This window comes from Temnothorax longispinosus, chromosome 4 (genome assembly GCF_030848805.1).
Source record: "Temnothorax longispinosus isolate EJ_2023e chromosome 4, Tlon_JGU_v1, whole genome shotgun sequence".
NCBI classification, from domain to species: domain Eukaryota; kingdom Metazoa; phylum Arthropoda; class Insecta; order Hymenoptera; family Formicidae; genus Temnothorax; species Temnothorax longispinosus.
Window position 1 is genome coordinate 1,555,443 of NC_092361.1, and position 21,889 is coordinate 1,577,331.

General features: G+C 28.1%; 2 protein-coding genes across 2 annotated transcripts; both read left to right on the forward strand.

Moving 5' to 3' along the window:
* The first annotated feature begins 2,585 nt into the window (after nt 1-2,585).
* On the forward strand, nt 2,586-8,176 carry LOC139811259 (very long chain fatty acid elongase 7). The gene is made up of 5 exons (XM_071775426.1): nt 2,586-2,965; nt 4,189-4,379; nt 4,890-4,970; nt 5,381-5,564; nt 5,844-8,176. Exons 1-5 carry the CDS (start codon nt 2,905-2,907, stop codon nt 6,188-6,190), a joined length of 864 nt encoding a protein of 287 aa, XP_071631527.1. The 5' UTR covers nt 2,586-2,904; the 3' UTR covers nt 6,191-8,176.
* Nucleotides 8,177-13,155: 4,979 nt separating this feature from the next.
* Bond (james bond) lies at nt 13,156-19,066 on the forward strand. Its single transcript, XM_071776061.1, has 7 exons — nt 13,156-13,692; nt 15,060-15,177; nt 15,708-15,898; nt 16,791-16,880; nt 17,349-17,405; nt 18,017-18,259; nt 18,641-19,066. Exons 2-7 carry the CDS (start codon nt 15,117-15,119, stop codon nt 18,797-18,799), a joined length of 801 nt encoding a protein of 266 aa, XP_071632162.1. The 5' UTR covers nt 13,156-13,692; nt 15,060-15,116; the 3' UTR covers nt 18,800-19,066.
* Nucleotides 19,067-21,889: the final 2,823 nt, after the last annotated feature.

Genomic DNA, 21,889 nt, shown 5'->3' on the forward strand with positions numbered 1-21,889 from the left:
AGACATTACTATATGCAAACTTTTAAATTTGTATACATATAATATTGCTATTGCTTTTTTACTATTTATACTCTTTATAGATTATAAAAATGTAAGATAAAATATAAGATTCTACATACCTATAATTGAAAATCGTCATACTTACTACTTTTACTTTAGAAGTTTTAGAGCAATTCTATTTACGAGTAATAGTACACAATTCTTGCATTCTGGCAAGCATTAATTATAACTGTGAACTTAATTGAGAGATGTCGCTAATGTAACATAAAATATTGCATGTCAGTGACAGTACGTTAAATTGTTAAGCACGACAAACGTTGTTGATGCTTGATGTTAATTTTACAGCCCTTAAATTGATGAGAATAAAAATTAAACAGAAAAAAAACAGAAAAAAGATATTAAGAAACATATGTAGTTTTTACATGGATTGCAGAAATATGTAATCAATTATAACATAACACAATAATGAATAAGGAGCCAAAATATCGAAAAAAAACTTGCTGCAATATTACTCTGTATATAATTATGATATTATGTGGGGGTAATGTTCCTTTTTAACTATTAAAAAGTTTTTTAAAGCTGTTATTTTTACATTAACCTTTCAGATGACAAGAATGCCTAAAGTCAATGAAACAGCTTATGTAATGTTTGACGTAAATTGTGTTTTTATTAACATTGAAACATCAATGAACAACAGCGATAAAAACCAACGGCAAGGTGAATAGAAAGAAGAACTTGTTTATAATATTTCTCAATTAAAGGATATTTTCTATAATTAGTACATTAATATGTCAGTGCCTGTTTTACGAGGTCAGTGACCAGCACATTGTACATATATGTTAAACGATCTGTCAATCTATTGTTATTGAACTCGAATACATTTAAATAAAACAAAAAATGGCTTGTTTGTTCTCGGATTAAATAAATTTTTATAAAATTTCTTTATTTTGTTATGTAACCAAAAATCAAACAGTACTTCGGTACGGTTCGGTAGAAAAAGTTCTTAGCATTATTATTTAATTTATTGGCATATTATTATAAATTACTTCTTAAAATAATATTTAGTTAATATTTAAAACGACAAAATATTTTAAAAATAATAGAAAATAGTTGCATGGTTTTATTTTTTTTAATTTCCTATTTTTACGTATCTGTGGCAACAGCAATTATAAGTCATTGAAAAAGAAGAATGCTTCATTAAGGTTTAATAATGCAAATAATAGTAAAGCATTATATACATTTATCAGTTTGATGCAAATTCTAATACTTTTTAACATAATGTTAATTTAATATCACCTCATCTTTTGACGTAAATTAATTTGAGTTACTAGCCAGAAAAAGTTAAGACGTACAAAGAAGTTTTGAGAGTAGAAACAACATATCAAATGATGAAATTTAAATAATTATAATAAATGATAAATTTTTTCAATATTTTTGACGAAACAATGTTGGCTAAATTGCCAATGTGGGCAAATAGGTTTTTTCAAACTGCAGAAATAATAACGTTGCAGTATACATATCTTTTCTTGAATGTCGGTGAATGTTCGTGATTGTTGCAATGCTCCATATTCGTATTCTTAATGATACGTCACGCGTCTGAGCATTCTGAGTAAGTGCAATTACGTTGTAATTAACCGCAATTATCCGCGAGAAAGCTGAAACTAAAGAATTGTGTTGCCTACAAATTAGGAGCTTGAAAAATTTTGGAAATTAACTATGTCGACTATAGGGCTGTCAACTGGAAGAGATAAATACTTTATTTGGGCTTTATTTGAAAAACTATTTTTATTTATACATGCAGTACGTGAGATGTTAAAATATTATTGATACTTTCTAAATCTGAATCAGTGAAAAGTCACTGAAGTGGCATACTTTAGACTGATATCAGTGAATAGTCACTGATTCAGATATACAGAGTACATAATGCAAAATTATATTTTATTTTGAAACAATTGTATATCTTTTAAGATTAATAGCATTCTCTAGTTCTTTCTTATAATATCAAGCACAAATTTAAATTCACCAATATCTTTATTTTAAAATAGATCAATGACAAATGATAATTTTGAATAATTTTAATTAGAATTTTATAATAATTTTATGCTTTTTATGTAAAATTATTCTAGAAAATATGAATGTGTGTGTAATGTGTGTGTGTATGTAATATATCTTCCTTACTTACTACATAACTCTTATGATTAAAACACATATTTAATGAATGACACATATCAAATATTGATTCCACATTATATGCTCCAAAATACACCTTTATATTGTATAATCAATAGACTGGTTAAATTGGTCAAAGGTAAAAAATCGAAAATTCAACAAAGGGGGAAAGGTTGAAATTTAAATTTCCAACTTGAAATTTTTGTTCTCATAATATAATTATCTTTAAATATTCAATGTTTTTTCACTATTGTAATGATGGGCAAAATTGCCTAAGAGGTCATGGTTAGCTAGAAGGGATAGACATCAGTGCGATACTTGGAAGATCCCGTGTTTATTGCACAAGCTTACTATAATTACAATACAATGAGATGTTAACATTATGACGGAGCAGAAAGGGAAAACGCAATGTCGCAGTCGGTTTTGAAGCTTCGTGGTGACTAGTCGCGTTGAAAGAAATTGTTGAAAAGAGTGGCCAGTAAAGGTATCCCTCAAGTAGTCAAATAAAACGTCAAGCCTCGTGTTACTCAGTTCACCAGAATCGAAAATAATCCGGAATAAGTGCTTGAAAAAAGCTGAAATTAAAAAACACGCTTTTTCATCGTAACTGACTTATTAATGAAGAAGAATAAGGCATTAATCAATTAACGTTCTCCGTGTAAATATCGTGATAAGCCTGACTAATCGCATGACGATTTATAAAGATACTACCAAAGTTTGTTCGGTATCGTCATAATGACTGCAATGTTAGAGGAACTCATAGCATTTTATAAATACGTTAACGAAGATTTGGCGGGTAAATGTTTTATCTTATTACTTACATTAGATTTTTTACATTTAAGGATATTTTTTATATTTTTAGAATAATTTATTGTATTAAAAAATCTCATAAAATATTATTATAAGAGAGAGCAAATAATTTATAATGTCCCTAAATTATAAAAATATTTTAGGAAAAAGAAATCTTCTTTAATAACATTGAATTTGTTTGAAAAATTAAGATATTAATTTATTAAGAATTATTTCAATTTTGCTTGTGTTAAATTATAAATATATGTACATGAGAACTACTTGAAATTTACATGTAGAAATATGCAAATATAAAGTACTGACTTACAGAAATATCCACATAATCCGCATTTAGTACATCTTTAAGTTAAATTAATCAGTCTGTGTCAGTTAATATGTGCCTAGTCACTGAACGGAGTTTGAAAATAAAATCGCTTTTTATTTAGGAGCTATTAAGACAATAAACGATAGTTTTATAAAATTTTTAACATTCTGTATCTTTCAAACGAAGCCTTTGAGATTATATATTTATATAAAGTATTTATAAAATAATGTTAAAAATTAATTCCTAAAATTTAACACTATTTAAGAAGCTGCATATGATTGCGTTATCTCTCGTAACACATAGTTTATAACACTGCAGTGACATTTAATTGTACATTATTAAGTCCATTTTAATTTTTTAGTATATTTTTTTGCGCATTCTGTTTGAATATGTATATCACACAATATATATCATTATAATACGATAACAACCAGATCAATTAACATCATTACTGAAACTGCCATTACTGAAACCATCATTACTACCTGTTTCTCACCTAGTAAGAACAAAATAACTAATTGAAATTTACAAGAAAAGAAATAACTGCAAGTCATACAGAAATAAGACCATTTTCGTCATATCTTTATTTTAGACATTTTTATTTTATTAGTTTAGTATTTCAAGATAATTTTCTTAATTTTGGCAATAAAAGTATTATATAAGTATAAGTGATTATTATCAGTATGTACTTTATATCAGTTTTTATGTACAATTGTATAATGCATTAATCGTGTAATTATATAAAGCATTATAAGGCATTATCTACGTCAAATTTTAAAATATTTAGAATAATTATTTGTGAATAATTTTATTTATATATATTTATACGTGTTGTAACACGCAATAAAAACAATTTAATAAACTTCTAATAATTTATTAATTTTATTTATTTCTTATATTGCAAGATCCACGTACTAAAGATTATTTCCTAATCGGCTCGCCGTGGCCTGGCTTAACTTTGATTGGAGTGTATCTATATTTTATATGTAATCTTGGACCGAGACTTATGGAAAAAAGACAGCCTTTTAAATTGAACAGGATATTGCAAATATATAATGTGTCACAAATTCTATTAAATGCAATATTATTTTACAAAGTAAGTCACATTACATTTTTAATTAATTATTTAATCTCTAATTTGTTTTATAAAAATATTTTCTATTTTTATAAAGAAGAAAAGATGAAAATATTTCCTATTATTCACAGAAGTTGATATAAATCTTTAAAAAATTATTTTTTATTACATTATGTAATTTAATAAGAACAATGAAAAATTGAGTTTTAAGATAACAAGTCTTTAAAGTGTGACGAATTCTGCGAACTTCCTGGCATTAAATAACTAAATATTGTGCATGCAATCGCAATATGAGGGAATAAAAATCATGGTGTAAGTCAAATTTTTTAAAATATTGATTTGTGTGCATATAGATGCAATCTATACAATACGTAAATTGCCTCTATGCATACAAGTCAATATCTTGAAAAATTTGATTTACATCACTATGGTTTTTACCCCTTCATATAATAATAATCCAGTATAATTATAAATACTTATTTAAGCTCTCACTCTGTTTGAAAAAGTTTACTTTGTAATTATATATTTCAGGCATTAACAGAAGGTTGGTTAGGAGAATATAATTACTTTTGCCAAGCTGTCGATTTTTCGAATACACCAAAGGCTCTACAGGTAAGAAGAAGTTATTCAATTAGAAATTTACTTTCGCTAAAATTATCTAATTTTAAGACATCAATTTATTTGCATTAACAAATGCATCTTGTGTAATTTAAAGTAGCGGTATTACTGTAGTAATTTTTTTTTAGTTTATATAAGAACAAATATCTTTACTTTTAGGGCTCAGACAGAATGAGAAAAATAAGAAATAAGATAAAGAAATAAGGAATAAGGCATGTTGCATCTCACTTTAATGTACGTGTACTGAAGTGAGATGCGACATTCCCTTATTCCTTATTCCTTTATCTTATTCCTTATTTTTGTCATTGTGTCTGAGCCCTTACAGTTTTATTTACGTAAAAATAAGATATGAGCAAGAAAATTGCTGGATTAATGTCTATTGTATATATTTGCCTATTAAACAGATCACCAAATTGGTCTGGCTGTATTTTTTTATCAAGTTACTGGATTTGATGGACACCATCTTTTTCGTACTCAGAAAGAAGCAGACACAAGTGACGTTTCTACACCTATATCATCATGTTGGCATTCTAATGGGTGCTTGGGGTGCCGTTAAATATCTGCCTGGTGGTCATGCTACTTTCTTAGGTATGTACAAAAAATGCAAAATTTAATTTACAGAATTTACAGAAATTAATGCTTTATATTCATGTCTTTTAATTTGAAATACATTGTAAATTTAGCGATATAATTAAAAGTAAATCTTATTTCTTTATAACATAAAAATTGTAATCAATATAAACGTAAGAAGAATAATATAAAGATGATAAGACATTATGTATATCTATTAGGATTAAATGTATCAACTAATAAGTTTGTACAGAAGAATTTTACAACGATTAACTAATTATTAACATTGTATTTCAGGATTAGTTAATACATTTGTTCATGTGATAATGTACACGCACTATCTGTTAGCGTCTATGAAGATAAACACAAGCGCGTGGAAAAAGTACATCACTCAGCTACAGCTGGTCCAATTTTTCGTGATTACGTTACACTATTTACAATTAGTCTGGGTGAAAGACTGCGGTTTTCCATTGTGGCCAGCATACATAATGGTACCGCAGAATTTATTTATGATTATATTATTTGGAGATTTTTATTATAAAACGTACATCAAGAAAAAACCAGCAAGCAAAATGGCAACACCAAAGACAGAAGTAAACGGCATCTCCGCCGAAATCTTGAATGGAAAACTGAAAGAACCATAAATTCGAAACACGACGTCTAATACACATGATCTTTTCTGATTTTATTTCATTTTTCGCATTGATACAAATATTTCTCAAAATTAAATATCAGTTGCTGGCGACCTGAGAATCTAATAAGATTATTCTATAACGTTCGTTACGTTTCATTTCGAAATAGTATATTGTACAACTAGTGGGAAAAGTGGTCGATTCTGAATCAGTGTGAAGTTGGTCGCACTCATTTGGGCTCGACCACTCTTCCCACGAGTTGTTCATACTATTTTTCCTAACAAAAGCGTGAAACAGGCCGCTTTTCGCGCTTGTTTTACAATTTCATTTCTCCACTAGTTGAGAAATGGCTCCATTTCTCAACTAGTGGAGAAATGGATCGTTTTGCTCACTCAAAACAAGCGCGAAAAGCGGCCCATTTTACGCTCGCGTTAGGAAATAGTTATTTGTGTATCAAGTGCCGTAAAGATGAAAATTCCCGGGTGCGGAGTTTACGCACGGCTTACACACCCTATTTTATGTTGCAAGTGCCTGGAAAGTGGTCTATCACGCACGCGTAGCGTGCGTAATGGGGCACTTTCCATGCACGTATTGCATAAAATCTTTTACATATCGAACCTTTAACATTTAACACGTACTCCGTCTCTTCAATCTCCATTTTAATAAAAGACTGTATAATTAAAAAAATGCATAAGAATAAAAGTAATCATTTCTCATAATTTTTTTGGGCACTGAATACGATCTCGTTTATCAAATAGCTTTATCACATAAAACATGACAATGACATGACATTTTGGTAAACGAGATCGTATTCAGCACTCAAAAAATTACGGGAAATAATTATTTTAACAAAAAGTGATTTTTTTATTAAACAGTGTTAAATTAATACTTGTTACACTCGTCATAATGAAAAAAAAAACAACAAGATGTAGCATAAATTATTAGCATCTAGAATTAAAAGGCTGTTTTTTCTAGAAATGTTCTACAGTTAGCAATAACAGTAAACTTGCTTAAATAATGCAATAGTTAAAATTGACTGCAAAATTATTCTTCGCAATTGTATTTTTTTATATATACATATATTAACCTTTCGTTGATAATAAATTTTGTAGCACATATTTCATTGCAACAGTATCTACAATCGTAACTTAAAATAATTTTTATAAAATATGTACGAAAATATCTAAGATATAACATGGGCGACAGGAACGTAGTATATTCATTTATAAAAAAAAAACTTACTTATACCTTTCATGTTACTAGGATAAATACAACTCATCTCTTTTTTAGTTAACGCCGCAGTAATTTTTCAACTTTATACTCTATATTCGTCCAACTATTTCTGTATAATAAAAACAATACTAGAAAGTTTTCACAATATTGTACTCGGAATATGATAAACATTAAAGTTAATTAATTAAAGTTTAGCATTAAAAGGGAAATAATTGCAAATTCTACACCAAGTTTTATTTTAAACTTAAAGTTACATTTATTTTCTTTGCAATTTGCAAAAACATTTACGATATACATACATATATATATAGTATGTATATATATTAAATATGTATATTAAAAATTTCATATATGTATATATATATATACATATATATATAAAAGATTTCTAATATCGACATTAACATAGTTAATAAATCATTATTATTAATATTGTTATTTATACATGTATCAACAACCCCAACATACAATGTTTTTTCTTCTCTCCTTCTAACAAGAAGACCCACGGAAGTGTCCTCCGATTTTGATGAGCTTTTAGTATGTTGTTCTCTAGATGAAAATAAGAGACACGTATTTTTTTTCATATCCGTGAGTTTCCTTGTAAGTATATTTAATTAAAAATGTATTTTAATTATATTTTAGATGTAATGTTTACTATATAAATACGTGCATTGATATTAAGCCACAACATAATTTGTATTTTATCTATATATAACTTAGATACTTAAAAAAGCAGATTATAATAAATTGTACATACCTTTCAAATATTAACTATATTTTTCCAGCGATATTAAAATTTTGATGTTGCCAATGCGTTAACTTCATAATAATAATTTGTTTTAATAATGTTAAAATGTTGCAAAGGATATCTAAAATATAGGAAGATGCAAAACTGGTACATATTTCTAATTTAATTTAATTCCAGGAAAAATGGAACATTTAGTTTGAAAAGAATAACGAAAATATACGTTTGATTGTTTGGTATATGTGAGTATATGCTATAAGGTAAATGTACCAATTTCTAGACGCGTACCTATGTCTGGACATTTTTATCATTTTAGTCCTTAAATAAGTTATAACGCGAATTAAAATCAAAGAATCAAAGATAAAAATATTTTTCTGGTATTATATTTTTATCTTTGATTTTTTAATTTGCGTTATACTTATTTAAAAACTAAAATGATAAAGGTGTCCAGACATAGGTCTTAAGTGTCCCGATATTGGTACATTTATCTTATAGAAGGAATTTTCTGTATGCTTTAGATTATCCTCTATATTTAAACATACAGAAAGTATTTTCTTCTTATTCTAACCTATCCAGATAATTGCGATTATCTCGCACTAGCATTATTCTTTTTTATTTTATTGCTCAGTCGAATATATTGGGTTAAATAATTAGTCGTGGCCATGACCGTGGCATGCACACAAATGGGTAGACGACCTACTTTTTCGAGAACACATCCCAAACGAGGACAAGAGGAAAAAAAAGATGAAAGAGAGGATGAACGGAACATGTATCCAAGCATCTCGCTTTCATTACAGAGGTGCTGTCGAAGGTGCCGTTATATTTGATCTTTATCCATTCTTGAAGATCCACGCATGAACGTAATCAAAATTTTTTTGATAGCATTGCTTCAGAAGTAGTGCTTCTTGAAATTCGTACTTAGAATATTGTGATATTTCAAATTTTATAGGTTTTTGTGTATATCTTAAGTACTTTATGAAAGTTTTGTAAAAAAATAGTTTTTATTGAAAGAAAAATATAGAAAAATAATTAAAAAATGGTAAAACAGAATTTAAGATTGAAAGAGATCAATTTCTACAGCACGATTAAAGTTTCATGTCAAATTTAATAATGCGCAATAATCTATGATTTTCCGTAGTCGTTCATGAGATATTGTTGCTTTTAGATATCAATGGAAAAACAAAATAAAACTGTTATTAAGAATATTAATTATAATTCTTTATTATTTAAAAAAATAACTGAGTGTATACATTTCAACCAAATATACTATATTATATACATATAATACATACACCAAAATTTACAGTTAATGCATTTATAAATATATTTTTCAATAAAAATAAATAATGCAAAAAAATATTTATAAAAGAAAGAACTGGATTATACTGGGTATTATACAGTTTATATACTTTTTAAACAACATATTTTCTTCTAAAGCATAGATAAATAGGTTGCTATTATCATGATAATTAGTAGTCCAGAGTCGCTACTATCAATTTTTCTGTCTACTCAGTTTTTATGATTTTTCAGATATTGTGTCATGTGTATATGTTTTTACTTTTTTCTTTAGTCATCCTTTCGGTTCTTGGAATTGTAGATCACGATTTTTCATCCATGACATGCGGTTTCACATGGAAATTCGTGTTACCTTCGACGCATTAATCGTTAAATCCGCTACAACCCTATCGATAATATCCCGACCGCGTAACCCACTACAAAGAGATAATTCTACTTTTCAGCTGCAAATCATTAACTTACTTCCTAAGTTAAGAATGAATAGAAAGCCGCGTTGCAGGTTATTTTTGCTCATAACATCTTCGCGCCTTTTATTGGCTCGACCGCAATTGATTAGTCATATAATTATTTTGCATACCAATGACGACAATTTAAAATGCATTTATCACTCGTCATTAAGTCACGCGTCATTAAATCACGATACCACATGCTGGCTACGGGTGTATTTCTAACGATAATAAATTTTTGTCAGATCGTTAAAGTCAGGTATAGACGCGCGAGAAATTCTTTTTTTTTTTTATAAACTTTACGACAGCTCCCGTTATTAAACAATACGTCATTCGTAATTTATTCAAACTGTCCGCGTTCTTGTCCTGAGCTACAAACTGTCCAGAACTTCGAATCTCGTACAATCACGTGCAAAATACGTATACGGTAAGTATAATTAACTTGTCCGCTAAATAATTTAATTTATACTATTAATTCTAATTGTTCTTTTATTCTCTTTTAAACCGTTCCTGGAACTTGTTTTATTTAATTCGTGATATTATATTCTGATTTCGTTTGTTATTAATAAATCACGCAGTATTTTAAGAACTTTTTTGAATACTTTTTACAATATACGCAGAGTAATCTTACAATTCTTGTTGCTATAACAACTTGTTATAATATATTTTTATTTGTATTTTATACGCGTCTTTTTTTATTCCTTTACGTTATATTAACTGTACATAAATTAACTGAATGTAAAATTAATATATGCAATTCGCCAGACTAATAATTTGTCATACTAATATTAATGTATAATGTATGCAATCTGCCATATTAATATATGACGTACTATGTGTCTCGACGACATAGCTGCCGACTTTTAAAGACAATCTATTTCTTGTTATACGATCCACTCATCAAATCACTTCCATCATTTAACATCCGGCCAATGTTCTTGAGTTCTAGTTTTGTTAGAGAAATAGTGTTTTCGGTGGCACCTTCTAACGGTACTATCAGTCATGCTTTTATTCTTCAGCACGAGTATTAGAAATATAAATGACTCTGCGTTTATCTTTTCTCTTGCAACAATATATCACAGCTCAACGTCAGACTATATTTCCCCGTGGCAGACCGTAATATCCTATTCATCGGCCACATAGACGGACATACTATTATATACCTTGAAGGATTAATTAAGTATCAATTATTATTGAAATTCATTATATAAATTAAAGCTGGAACGTAGATTTTTCACTTTCTTTATATATGTACATAAATTATTAATGCTTTTTTGTATAATAAAATTATTTTATAAATCTAAGTTTGATTTTTTTGCGTAAAACATACGGCCGGTTAAATGCTAATAATCCATAGATACATAAAGCAACCAAGGTCAGATAGAAACGGTAGAGGCAGCGAATCTTTTCTATAGAAAACTTTAATCTATTATTCTTGCATTGTTATCACTATATCTCACTAAATACGAAATTTTGACATAGTAGGTATTTGCGACGATTTCCATTAATAAAACTTTTACATGTATACAATATATGAATATATTATAACTTCACGCGTATATGTTAATACATCAATAACATCTATAAATCATGGATATAGAGTGTTTATGTAAGGCGTTTATATAAGTTGTTTGTGTTTTTTTTTTAACACTTTATATTAATAATGTTAATATCTTCTTCATTTTGTCAAAATTTAAAATATTGATTTACATATTATATTTTAAGCAAAAAATTATGATAAATAAAATAAATTAATTAAATTCATGGATATACTCATATTGTGAAATATTGTAGCGATCTTTTCTCGAAAAGCAGCTATGATGTCAGAAAATAATGTTCTGAAGACATTCGATAAATATTGACACATCTCAAGTATGGGATAAACTTGCGAATAAAATGACATCTAATTCAAGTCTTGGATATCTTTTATGGTATGAGATATGTCCATATTCATTCACTTATTCCGGGCAAACAAAAATCTGTCATTAAATATTTGAACTTTTTCTTTGCTTATTTTTAAAATGACTAATATTTTTAGCCTGTTTGGTTTTATTAGCATTAATAATATCTAAGGCATGTATATATCGTAAATATATTTTAAACAAAGTATATGTGTCCAAAATTCCTTTTATTTTGAAATAAATTATATATATTATATATAGTATTTAGAATATTGAAATTATTAATACTTAAATTATAGATGGCATTTGTGTTTTAATTTATTGCATAAAAATTATATAAGTTCGTAAGAAATCCCATTACAAAATTACGAATAAATTGTGGTATTATTCATGTCATTAGTCATTTCTCGTTTTGACACATCTTACTTATTCCGGTCAAATATACTATGTCAAACACTTGAATGGATTCGTAACCGCTTTACAGTCCGAAATTCTTCAAAATTTGTAGACGACACTTAACTGATTTACATCGTAAACATGTTATATAATTCTGTATAGACGTAAATTTTTGGTACAAGGTTATGACTTCTATTTTCTTTATTGGTACACAGATGTATAATATCTATTGTCTTTTTATCGTCGATCGTTTCAAATTCCTTGATTAAACAATTACATACGGTGTGATACGGGAATGTATACAGATGTATAACGGAAGCGATGCCGTAAGAAAATAATTTAATATATAACAGCTGTATTTCATTATTCAAAAGCGAAAAGCAAAATCGATAATACTCGTACGAGCAAGTTGATTTATATTAACAGAATCCATTCGCTGAGATAAATCACTTGTAAGGATGTATTCAGTAATTATTAATGTATATTTAAACATAAACCAAAAGTTTCTAAATAAAATTGTCATTAGATAAAACCAGAAGTGAAAACTACGCGAATTATTTCGTATAGTATAGGAATTATTTAATTAGTATAGGAATATATTATATATTAATTATACGATATTTACAAAGAATAAAGTCTTAAATAATTTTTATCAAACATGTAATAAGCAAAGTGTCTAAAATTAAAAATAAGGATTTTTATTATAAGCTTCAAATATATAGATAAAAGTAAAAGCAAAAACATGTACTCAAATAATTAATGTTAAAAACTTCTTAATTTTGTTTTTAATTTTTAAATTATACGCAATGTCACAAATGTTACCATGGACAATGTTATTTGTTCTTATTATTCTTTAATTGTACCTTAATTATTTATTATGTTATTATCTGCTTCTTTTTTAATTATCAAGTTAATTTTTCTTACCTCGTGCAATATCACGGTAGCTCGTACCTGTGCGTAACTTGTTCTTCAACGTAATCGCGGTCAATGCGGTCATCTTCACGAATTCCTTCAGCGTTCTCCTTTTCCTTACTGTCTTTTTTACTACTCCCTCTTTTACGGTTCTCATGTAGACTTCTTACTTTCTTCCTGTACATTCTTTATCTCTCTTTTCTCCTTCCCTTATTTTAATTTCATCAATCTAATTGATGACAAAACTACACTATTTCCACATTAATCTATCCGCATTCTCAAATTTAATTATCGCCGATGGCCTTTTATCGCGTCAATCAAGTGGCGGGATTACAGAAAACGACGGTGGGGATTACAGAAAACGCGTTTGCTGGGCAACGGTCTTACTTCATGACGTATAACCATCGTGCACGATCAGTTTCTGGTAGGCCGCGTCTCTCTTCTCATCGATCAGAACCTGTGTAGTCGTATTCAACCTTTCCCGGAATTTCTCGTTCAAGCGTGTTGATCTCGGGAGAAGGTCGCGGTCACGAGGTTTCCGAGTTTGTGAAAAGTGCAAGATTTCAATTGCTTATCAAAGAAGAGGTGAGCATGTTGCAAGAAATTTGCGTTTTGAAATTTTTTTATTCAAGGTGCATCAAGTGGATTATTCAAGAGCTAATATATACAAATTTGTGATAGATTTATACTGATTGTTTGTTCTTACAATTGTTTAAATATTAATGTAATAAATAGATAAAAGGTTACGTTAAATATTTATAATACTGTAATGTTGCGATTAAATTGATCGCAGTGTTGTAAGTGACGATACAATTAATTACAGTTTGGTGATGATATCTGGATTAGTAACACTATTAACTACTAAACTAAATTTTATTATAGTGCGCAAGAATTTAATTAAATTTGCACATTGTGTGTTTATCAAATTCATGTGGAGCAAGAGTTAATAATTTACGTAAAGCAAAATTAAAAAAAAAACGTTTTATTAAGAGCATTCCTTGGAAAATAGTCAATTTACATTAATATTTTTAACAGAAAGGTAAAAAGGTAAATGTTTATGGATACATCTTTGCAAAGAATGTAACAGTTGTCACGTGCGTAATTATTTTAAATTAGAATTACACATACACCCCTTCTATATATATGTTTCTATATTACATATATATTCGCTCATTTGCTGCAACAATGACGTAACTCAAAAATTGTGATTTTTCAGCAGACACGATTTCAAGTTTTGAATTATTATAACTTTCTATGAGAATTTTAAAATACCGTATTGGCATGTCACTCTTTTTGCAACTTTTACGATGTTCTCACTATAACAATGGAGATAAGACTGAGATAAGACGTTATTGTAACCTACATAATTCCCTGAATGATAGTGACACAGCTGCTCGCTCAAATGAGTTCGTGAAGGTTAAGCATTGTCGATTTAACTATAAATAGTACATGTAACTACCTTTTTTCCTGTACAAATAACTCAAAAAGAGCGATTTTTTAGTTGCGTCATTCAGCAAATAAGCGATATATACATTCTCATAAATATAAAGATACAATTGTTTTAATTTTGCAAATTTAAATTCTTATAATATTAAAAAAAATAAGATCGTTATGATACACGATCAAATTAGAATAAACTATTATTTATGGTCTGAGGTTGGATCTTTAATACCCTATTACTAGTTCTATATGCATATTATTCACATATATTTGTTAACTTGGTGCCGATTTTTTGTCGGACCAAGTTAAAACACATCAGTTATCGTTGGATCATTAAAATCTCTTCTCTCGCCCCTTTTCCCCCCAATTAAATCGATATCGATTTAACTTTGATGTTATAAGCATCTAAATGATGTATCTTTTTTACTTCTTCTGTCACACTTACAAATAATATATCTCTTTAAGGTATATAAAATTAAAGTGATTACTAAATTCTTTTACACATATTTCAGATTTCCTGATAAACAATTCAAGAGTTATCCCTATCTTTTGAAAATAACATCGCCAATATGACTAGTCTTATACGACTTGTTGTTAGCAATTATAACGAGGTTTTAAAAAACGTTAGAGGTAAGTTCTTTTTAACAAAACGACGCGAAATCTTTCATAAGTGCATTTAAGTGCAAGATATTTAAAATCGTGTACAGAGTTCATTATCGACGTCTCTCATGCACTCGCATAAATTACCACAGAAATTAATAAACATAACACAAGCACGTATGTTCCTGGTATCTATCTACCAGGCAAATCACGTAAAATTACTAAAAGTGTCGTGGCAATAATTCTTTTATTTCGCGTATAATGATACATTATTTATAATACTAATTTTTTTGCAATGTAAGCGTAATAACTAGAAGCGTAATAATACGCCTAACACTTCACAGATTTTAACAAACTGTTTTCTCGTACATTCTGATAATATAATTTACAATTATTTTGGTTTTTGTTTTATCACATTACACATAATTTATTATTACTAGAACATAATGTACCTGCTCTGTACCACCATTAGATATAAATATATTCATTATATACATATAAAATATTTTATTTTTTCGAAAATTTGCCAAAAATTAATGAATTACATTCCTCTACGACAGATCCAATGGTGGATACTTGGCTTCTAATGGAATCTCCAGGTCCTATGTTGTGTATTGTCGGCGCATATTTAATATTTGTTTTAAAAGCTGGACCAAAAATGATGGAAAAACGGCCGGCTTTTCAGCTGAATACCGTTATGATCTTATATAACGCATTTCAAGTACTCTTCAGTATTTGGTTGACAAGTTTGGTAAGTTTAATCCTCCCTACAGTACATTTATTTCATCAGTACATTTAATATTGAAAACAAGAAAATGTGTCACGATATATAAATACTCCATTCCACATTTTCTCATATTCTATATTCACACACAAAAGAGTGTTATGTAAACTACTTGAAAATACTATAAAAAGGGTATGCTAGATAAATACTAATTAATTGTATGTTTGAATAGCTTGAAAATATTACATTGTATAATTTATATACTTAATGTTATTCAAATTCAAAATTTTCTGATAGAAATTTTTAAATTCTATAATGAATACCTTTGAAATTAACAATATACAGAGTGTCTTATTTTAATCAATACACTTGAATTTCTCCAAAACCAGAGATATCAAAATCTTATTTTTTACGAGGTTGTATGGTATCAGGAAGAAGGTACTGGCTGCTTTTGCATTCCTAACCAGGCACGGCAGTTCGAACATACACAAAGGCAATAATATTGTCAGCTCGCATTTGATCTTCGACGACTTTAAGTTATAGCGCGTTGAACTCGTAATGAGATGGGCTATAAACATAGGTGTTTAAACAAATTATTTTGACATTTTTTAAAATAAAGTTAACTTTTATTTGACCATAAAACCCGAGATCAAATTTTTTAAAATCAAAATATGTCCCCCTTGATATCATACAAAACAGAATTTTGATATCTTGCATGATTTCGGAGAAATCCAAGTGCATTGATCAAAATGATACATCCTGTATAGGTATACATATATGTATATACAATTATTCTAAATCAAGTAAGATCAATACATGGAAATTAAATGAAAAATGATTTGATTAAATTATCAGCTTGTCATGTGCGTTTTGAGATGTACAATAATAATCTATTCTAGACAATGTTCGTCAATTTCAGATATGGGACGTCGATGTTAAGAATTTCTTTTTTAATCATGGATGCAATATTCGTTTGTCACCTAATTTACAGACCACAAACGCACAAGCGGTAAATACCTTTTTCCTAATTTTTAATAACATTTAATTTAATTCAAATAATGAACTAAGTATAGGCTCTCCTGAATAAATCAATTAGGGAATAGAAATCGGAGCCACACGCGGTAATTATTAAATACGTAATTAATAAATAATCAATAAGATAAGATAAAATAAGATAAGATGAAATATATTAGTCAATACATATTCGGACGTTTCGACACTTTCTTTGTTGTCATCTTCAGCGTGTAAACAAAATTAATATACATGAAAATTACATATTAACAAACGATAATATATTTTATCTTATTGACTATTTATTGATTGCGCAATAATTACCGCACGTGGCTCCGATTGCCTCTCTCACTAATTCCTATTTAATTTAAATATTTTAATTAATTTAAATAGTTTAAAAACAGTAGTTTTTAATAAATAAAACATATATTTTTCGCAATATTACATGTATGTATCGGATGTATAGATGTCACGAGGCGCTTGGTGGTATTTTTTCTCAAAAATTATCGAGCTTCTGGACACGGTAAGCGAACATTTAATTAAATTAAATAACAAAATTAATTGAATGAATTGATTAGTTAAAAATTAAAATGCTTGAGTTAGCCGACTTACAAAGATTTAAGAAGACAATGAAGCGTATATCATGCTTCCGTTATCGATTAAAAGTGGAACCATTGTTTAGTCTTTAGTCAGTTACCCAATGAAAGCTATTGCAACGAAACGTTTTGAAATGTGAATAAAGCGTTTTGCTAACTCGGTCATCGGAAAAGCATTTGTCGATTGTTCACATTACCTTTAACAAATTGAACAACCTTTTTTAAATAGTTGAAACAAAAGCATTTTCGATGTAGAAGTAATACATGAATTTATCATAAACAATATAATTAATGAAAATTTTATTACTCACACATACGTCTTTTTAAATTTATTTATTTTTATTATTAATTATTACATTTATCAGTTTTTATAAACATTGATATCTCTTCGAAATAAAAATCATTAATAACATTACAAATTAAGATATCAATTAACAGATATTTTAAATATAAGAAAACGTTTAAATAAAATTAAGCAAATAATTTTATAGAAAAAATGTAAGAAAAAATTTAATATTTAAATGTTTTGCTTTTTAAGGTATTTTTCGTTTTGAGAAAGAAGCAAAATCAGATTACTTTTCTTCATGTTTACCATCATACTATCACGGCTGTCTTCTCGTGGTGCTATTTGAAATTCCTGCCTGGTGAACAAGGTGTTATCATAGGTTTCTTGAATTCTTTGGTCCATGTTATTATGTACAGTTATTATTTCATCGCGGCTCTTGGCCCTAAGTACAAAAAGTATCTCTGGTGGAAGAAATATATGACTTGGATTCAGCTGGTAATTAACTTTTACATAATTAACTGTCAAAGTTTTATTACAGATTTTTTAATATTTTATTACCATCAATTTTTGCCCATCTACTAATACAACCAATTGAAGATTTGTATTTTTATAAATCATAAAAATATTATAAATATAATATTTTTATATTATATTCTATCATAATAATTTTGGCGCAATAGACATATGAAATGATATAAGATTTCATTATACATATAAATGTCTGTTTCATCTTTCTTAGTTCTTTTTTATTAATATATTTAACAGCACTTATTTAATTTGTTTAATATATTTTTATTTTAATTATTTGTTTAATTAAATAAACAGATTATGGAAACGTTATACAAATTTAATACTTAAAATTCTTTTAAATTTTAGGTGCAGTTTGCTTTAATGTTAGTCTACTTAGTACTAACATTAATCTTGGATTGTCGAACACCAAAAGCTCTGACTTATTTCTTCACAATAGTCGTAATAATCTTCATGTACCTATTTAGCGACTTTTATCGTCAAGCGTATAAAAAGAAAATAACTTAATTATGAATGTTACATATTGCAAACAATCAGTAAATACAAAAAAATAATTTAAATCTATTTATAACTAAATTTTATACAAATAATAAGGGAATAATATTATTACGGAAACATGAAACCAAGTGGCTACAGTCTACAAAGTGTGCAGTAATGTTCAAATTGTGTCATTGATTTTTTAACAATAAAATGATACAATAATAGTGTGTAATAAATAGATGTACATATAGGTATATGTAAATAAAGAGAAAATGAGATTTATAATTTATAGAATCTCTATGTAGCTTATTTTTGAGTTTTAATTAAAATATCTATTTATAAAATTTTAAATTGCACTTTCAAATATTCGAATCTTTTTGTCGACATCAATATCTAAATATTTCTCTTAATACAACACTAAGTTTTTTTAGTTGTTTTTAAATAATTTGCAATTAATATATTAGGAATTACAATTTTCATAATACTATTATTAATTTCCATAATATTATTAGATTTTATATTTATGTCAAGATATAAGAAGTTCCAATATTTATACATTAGATATAAATATAATTAGCTATAAAAGATCATTTCTAATTATTATCAGATACATGTTTTATAATTATATTAGATTTAAGATTTAAAATTCGATTTTGATTTAAGTATGTAGGAAAATATGGTTAAAATCGTTAATTGATTGCAGGATTTAACTTAATCGAAGTCTTAGATTTAATATATGAGTAAAAAATGTAATAAATAATTTAGTAATTAACATAGATTAATATTTAAAAAAAGAGAGTCATTAGCGTTGAGGTAGAATTATAACAAAATTGTGTATGTATGTGGATTATTATGTATACAATTTTTAGATTAAATTGTACAGCTTCTATAGTTTGTAATTACATAAAACAACAAAATATGGATACATAATATGTCAAGTATGTATGATATATTATTTATTAAATATAAATCTTGTGGAAATATCTTTCCTATATGCAACATATACAATTATGTAATAATTATATATACAATTATGTCCTACCTTATGTTGGATAATTTATAATTGTAGCGTATTGCAATCAAAGAATTAAGGAAACATAACATATTGGACAGCTTAAAAAAACGTGGCTATTATCTTGGTGGGTTTAAAACCGTTTAATTTTTAAAACGTTTATCATGTAACAGTATAATTGTATTCCCCTCAACATTGACATGATCCGATTTATCGGGAGTCTCTGTAGAGTATGGATATTATTCTATATGTAATCTGTAATATTGTTGCACTATTTAAAATGACTCAGACGAGCAGGCAACGTATAGTTTTACATAAAGTAAAGTAGACAATATGAGAGGACTATTTGTGGAAAAACGACCCGTATCAGCCAAATTGTAAGGGCGAGAAGAAGACGGCGATGTTAGCCACATTCCGATTTAACCCATTAGTCGAGGACCCACTAAACAAGGACGCCAAATCAGTTGTTGCCGGAAAAAGCCAGGAATCTGACGGGGCTGCCCGAATATTCAAGGTTCAAATCTAGTAGGCCTACCGGTGAAATTAATGACATGAGCACACGCCAGCTATCAAGGCGGCCCATATATACTGGACCTTTATCAGAGAAGCTGAAAACTCACTCTGCGGAAAGCTGTGTTACTGTACACATCTTTTGTAATTCCGAGAGTTGTTCCCCCGATTAGTCGGATCACCGTTTATTATTAAATAATCATCACTGAATAAAGTGATTGCGTAAGATCGTCGAAGTTGGATTATATCGCCGAAGTTATATTATATCGTTGTATTAAATCTGATAAGAATTTGTCGAGAAGGAGTTCCAGTTGGCAACTGTAAGAAATTCATTAATAAATCTGTATCCTCCTGCCTGAGTCAAAATTTTTTTGTTATTGATTTAATTATTTAGTATGTTATATATTGGATTTAACTTAGTATATATATCTATCGGATGATCAATTATATCCTAGGGTCCTTCCAACTATCCACCTTTGAGTTCTATTTGTTTTTTTATTTCTTTACCAATTTTATAAAAATTGATTGACGTCCAACAAATATTTTTATTTTAAAATTTAGAGCTCCGACGGCTACGGACCCGGCTGCGCGTCGAGTGAGGATGGTTGTTATAATTAATAATAAAATCAGAAATAAAACCCTGTCTCAATCATTATTTTTATTTATCTAATTTCAACATTTTTACAAAATATTTCTAACATTTTGAAAATTATGAAATGTTAAACAACACTTATTATTCATCTAAACATTCTTTTTACGAAAATCAACATCATTTATGTTGCAATGCACAATTATTTTATATTTTTGATTGGATATATTAAAACAATTTTATATAACAGTTTTTCATACTGGCGCACTTAATAAGTACGTGATAATAATCTGTCTATTCAAATTAATTGAAAATATAAGAGACAGAGAATGAAAATATAAGAGACAGAGAGTAAGAAAATATATGAGACAAAGAATTTAAGAGACATAATTTGTCAACGTGCGAATTTGCGTCATAAAACGTTAAATATTCCGCCGTCATTTGTTTTATGAAACGTAGAAATATTTAAGAAGAATATTTCAAGCATATCGAGACATGCAGCCGATTAAGTATGCTGACTTGATATTTGTTTAAACTACGCATCACTCGTGATGTTTACAATAGGTCGCGTCGTGTCAGCCACTTAGTTCATTCACGAATTGCGCGCCGAAGCTTAAGTAAATAGGTAATCGTATGAAACGTTCGCGTGTCACCGTATGAATTTCCTTCAAGATGCGATCACGTCACGTGTTACTAGAAAACGTAATTTTTCCCTATAAACAGCCTCATTGTTCTATAGGTCCGATATTACTTGCGATCTGTGAACGTATGTATATCTAAAGGCGCAACAGTTATCCGAACAGGTATGAACGACATATTTGAAGATACATGAAGAGTAGATTTGGAGTTAAGAATGAAAATTTTAATTGTGTTGATATTTTTTTACGGAGGCAGCAATTCTCTTTAATGGTGGCCTATTGACTCAAGTTTATTGACTCGTTTCTCCACGAACTATTTCGTTCATTACAACGCAAAACATATAATCATAACCAGAACATACAAGTAA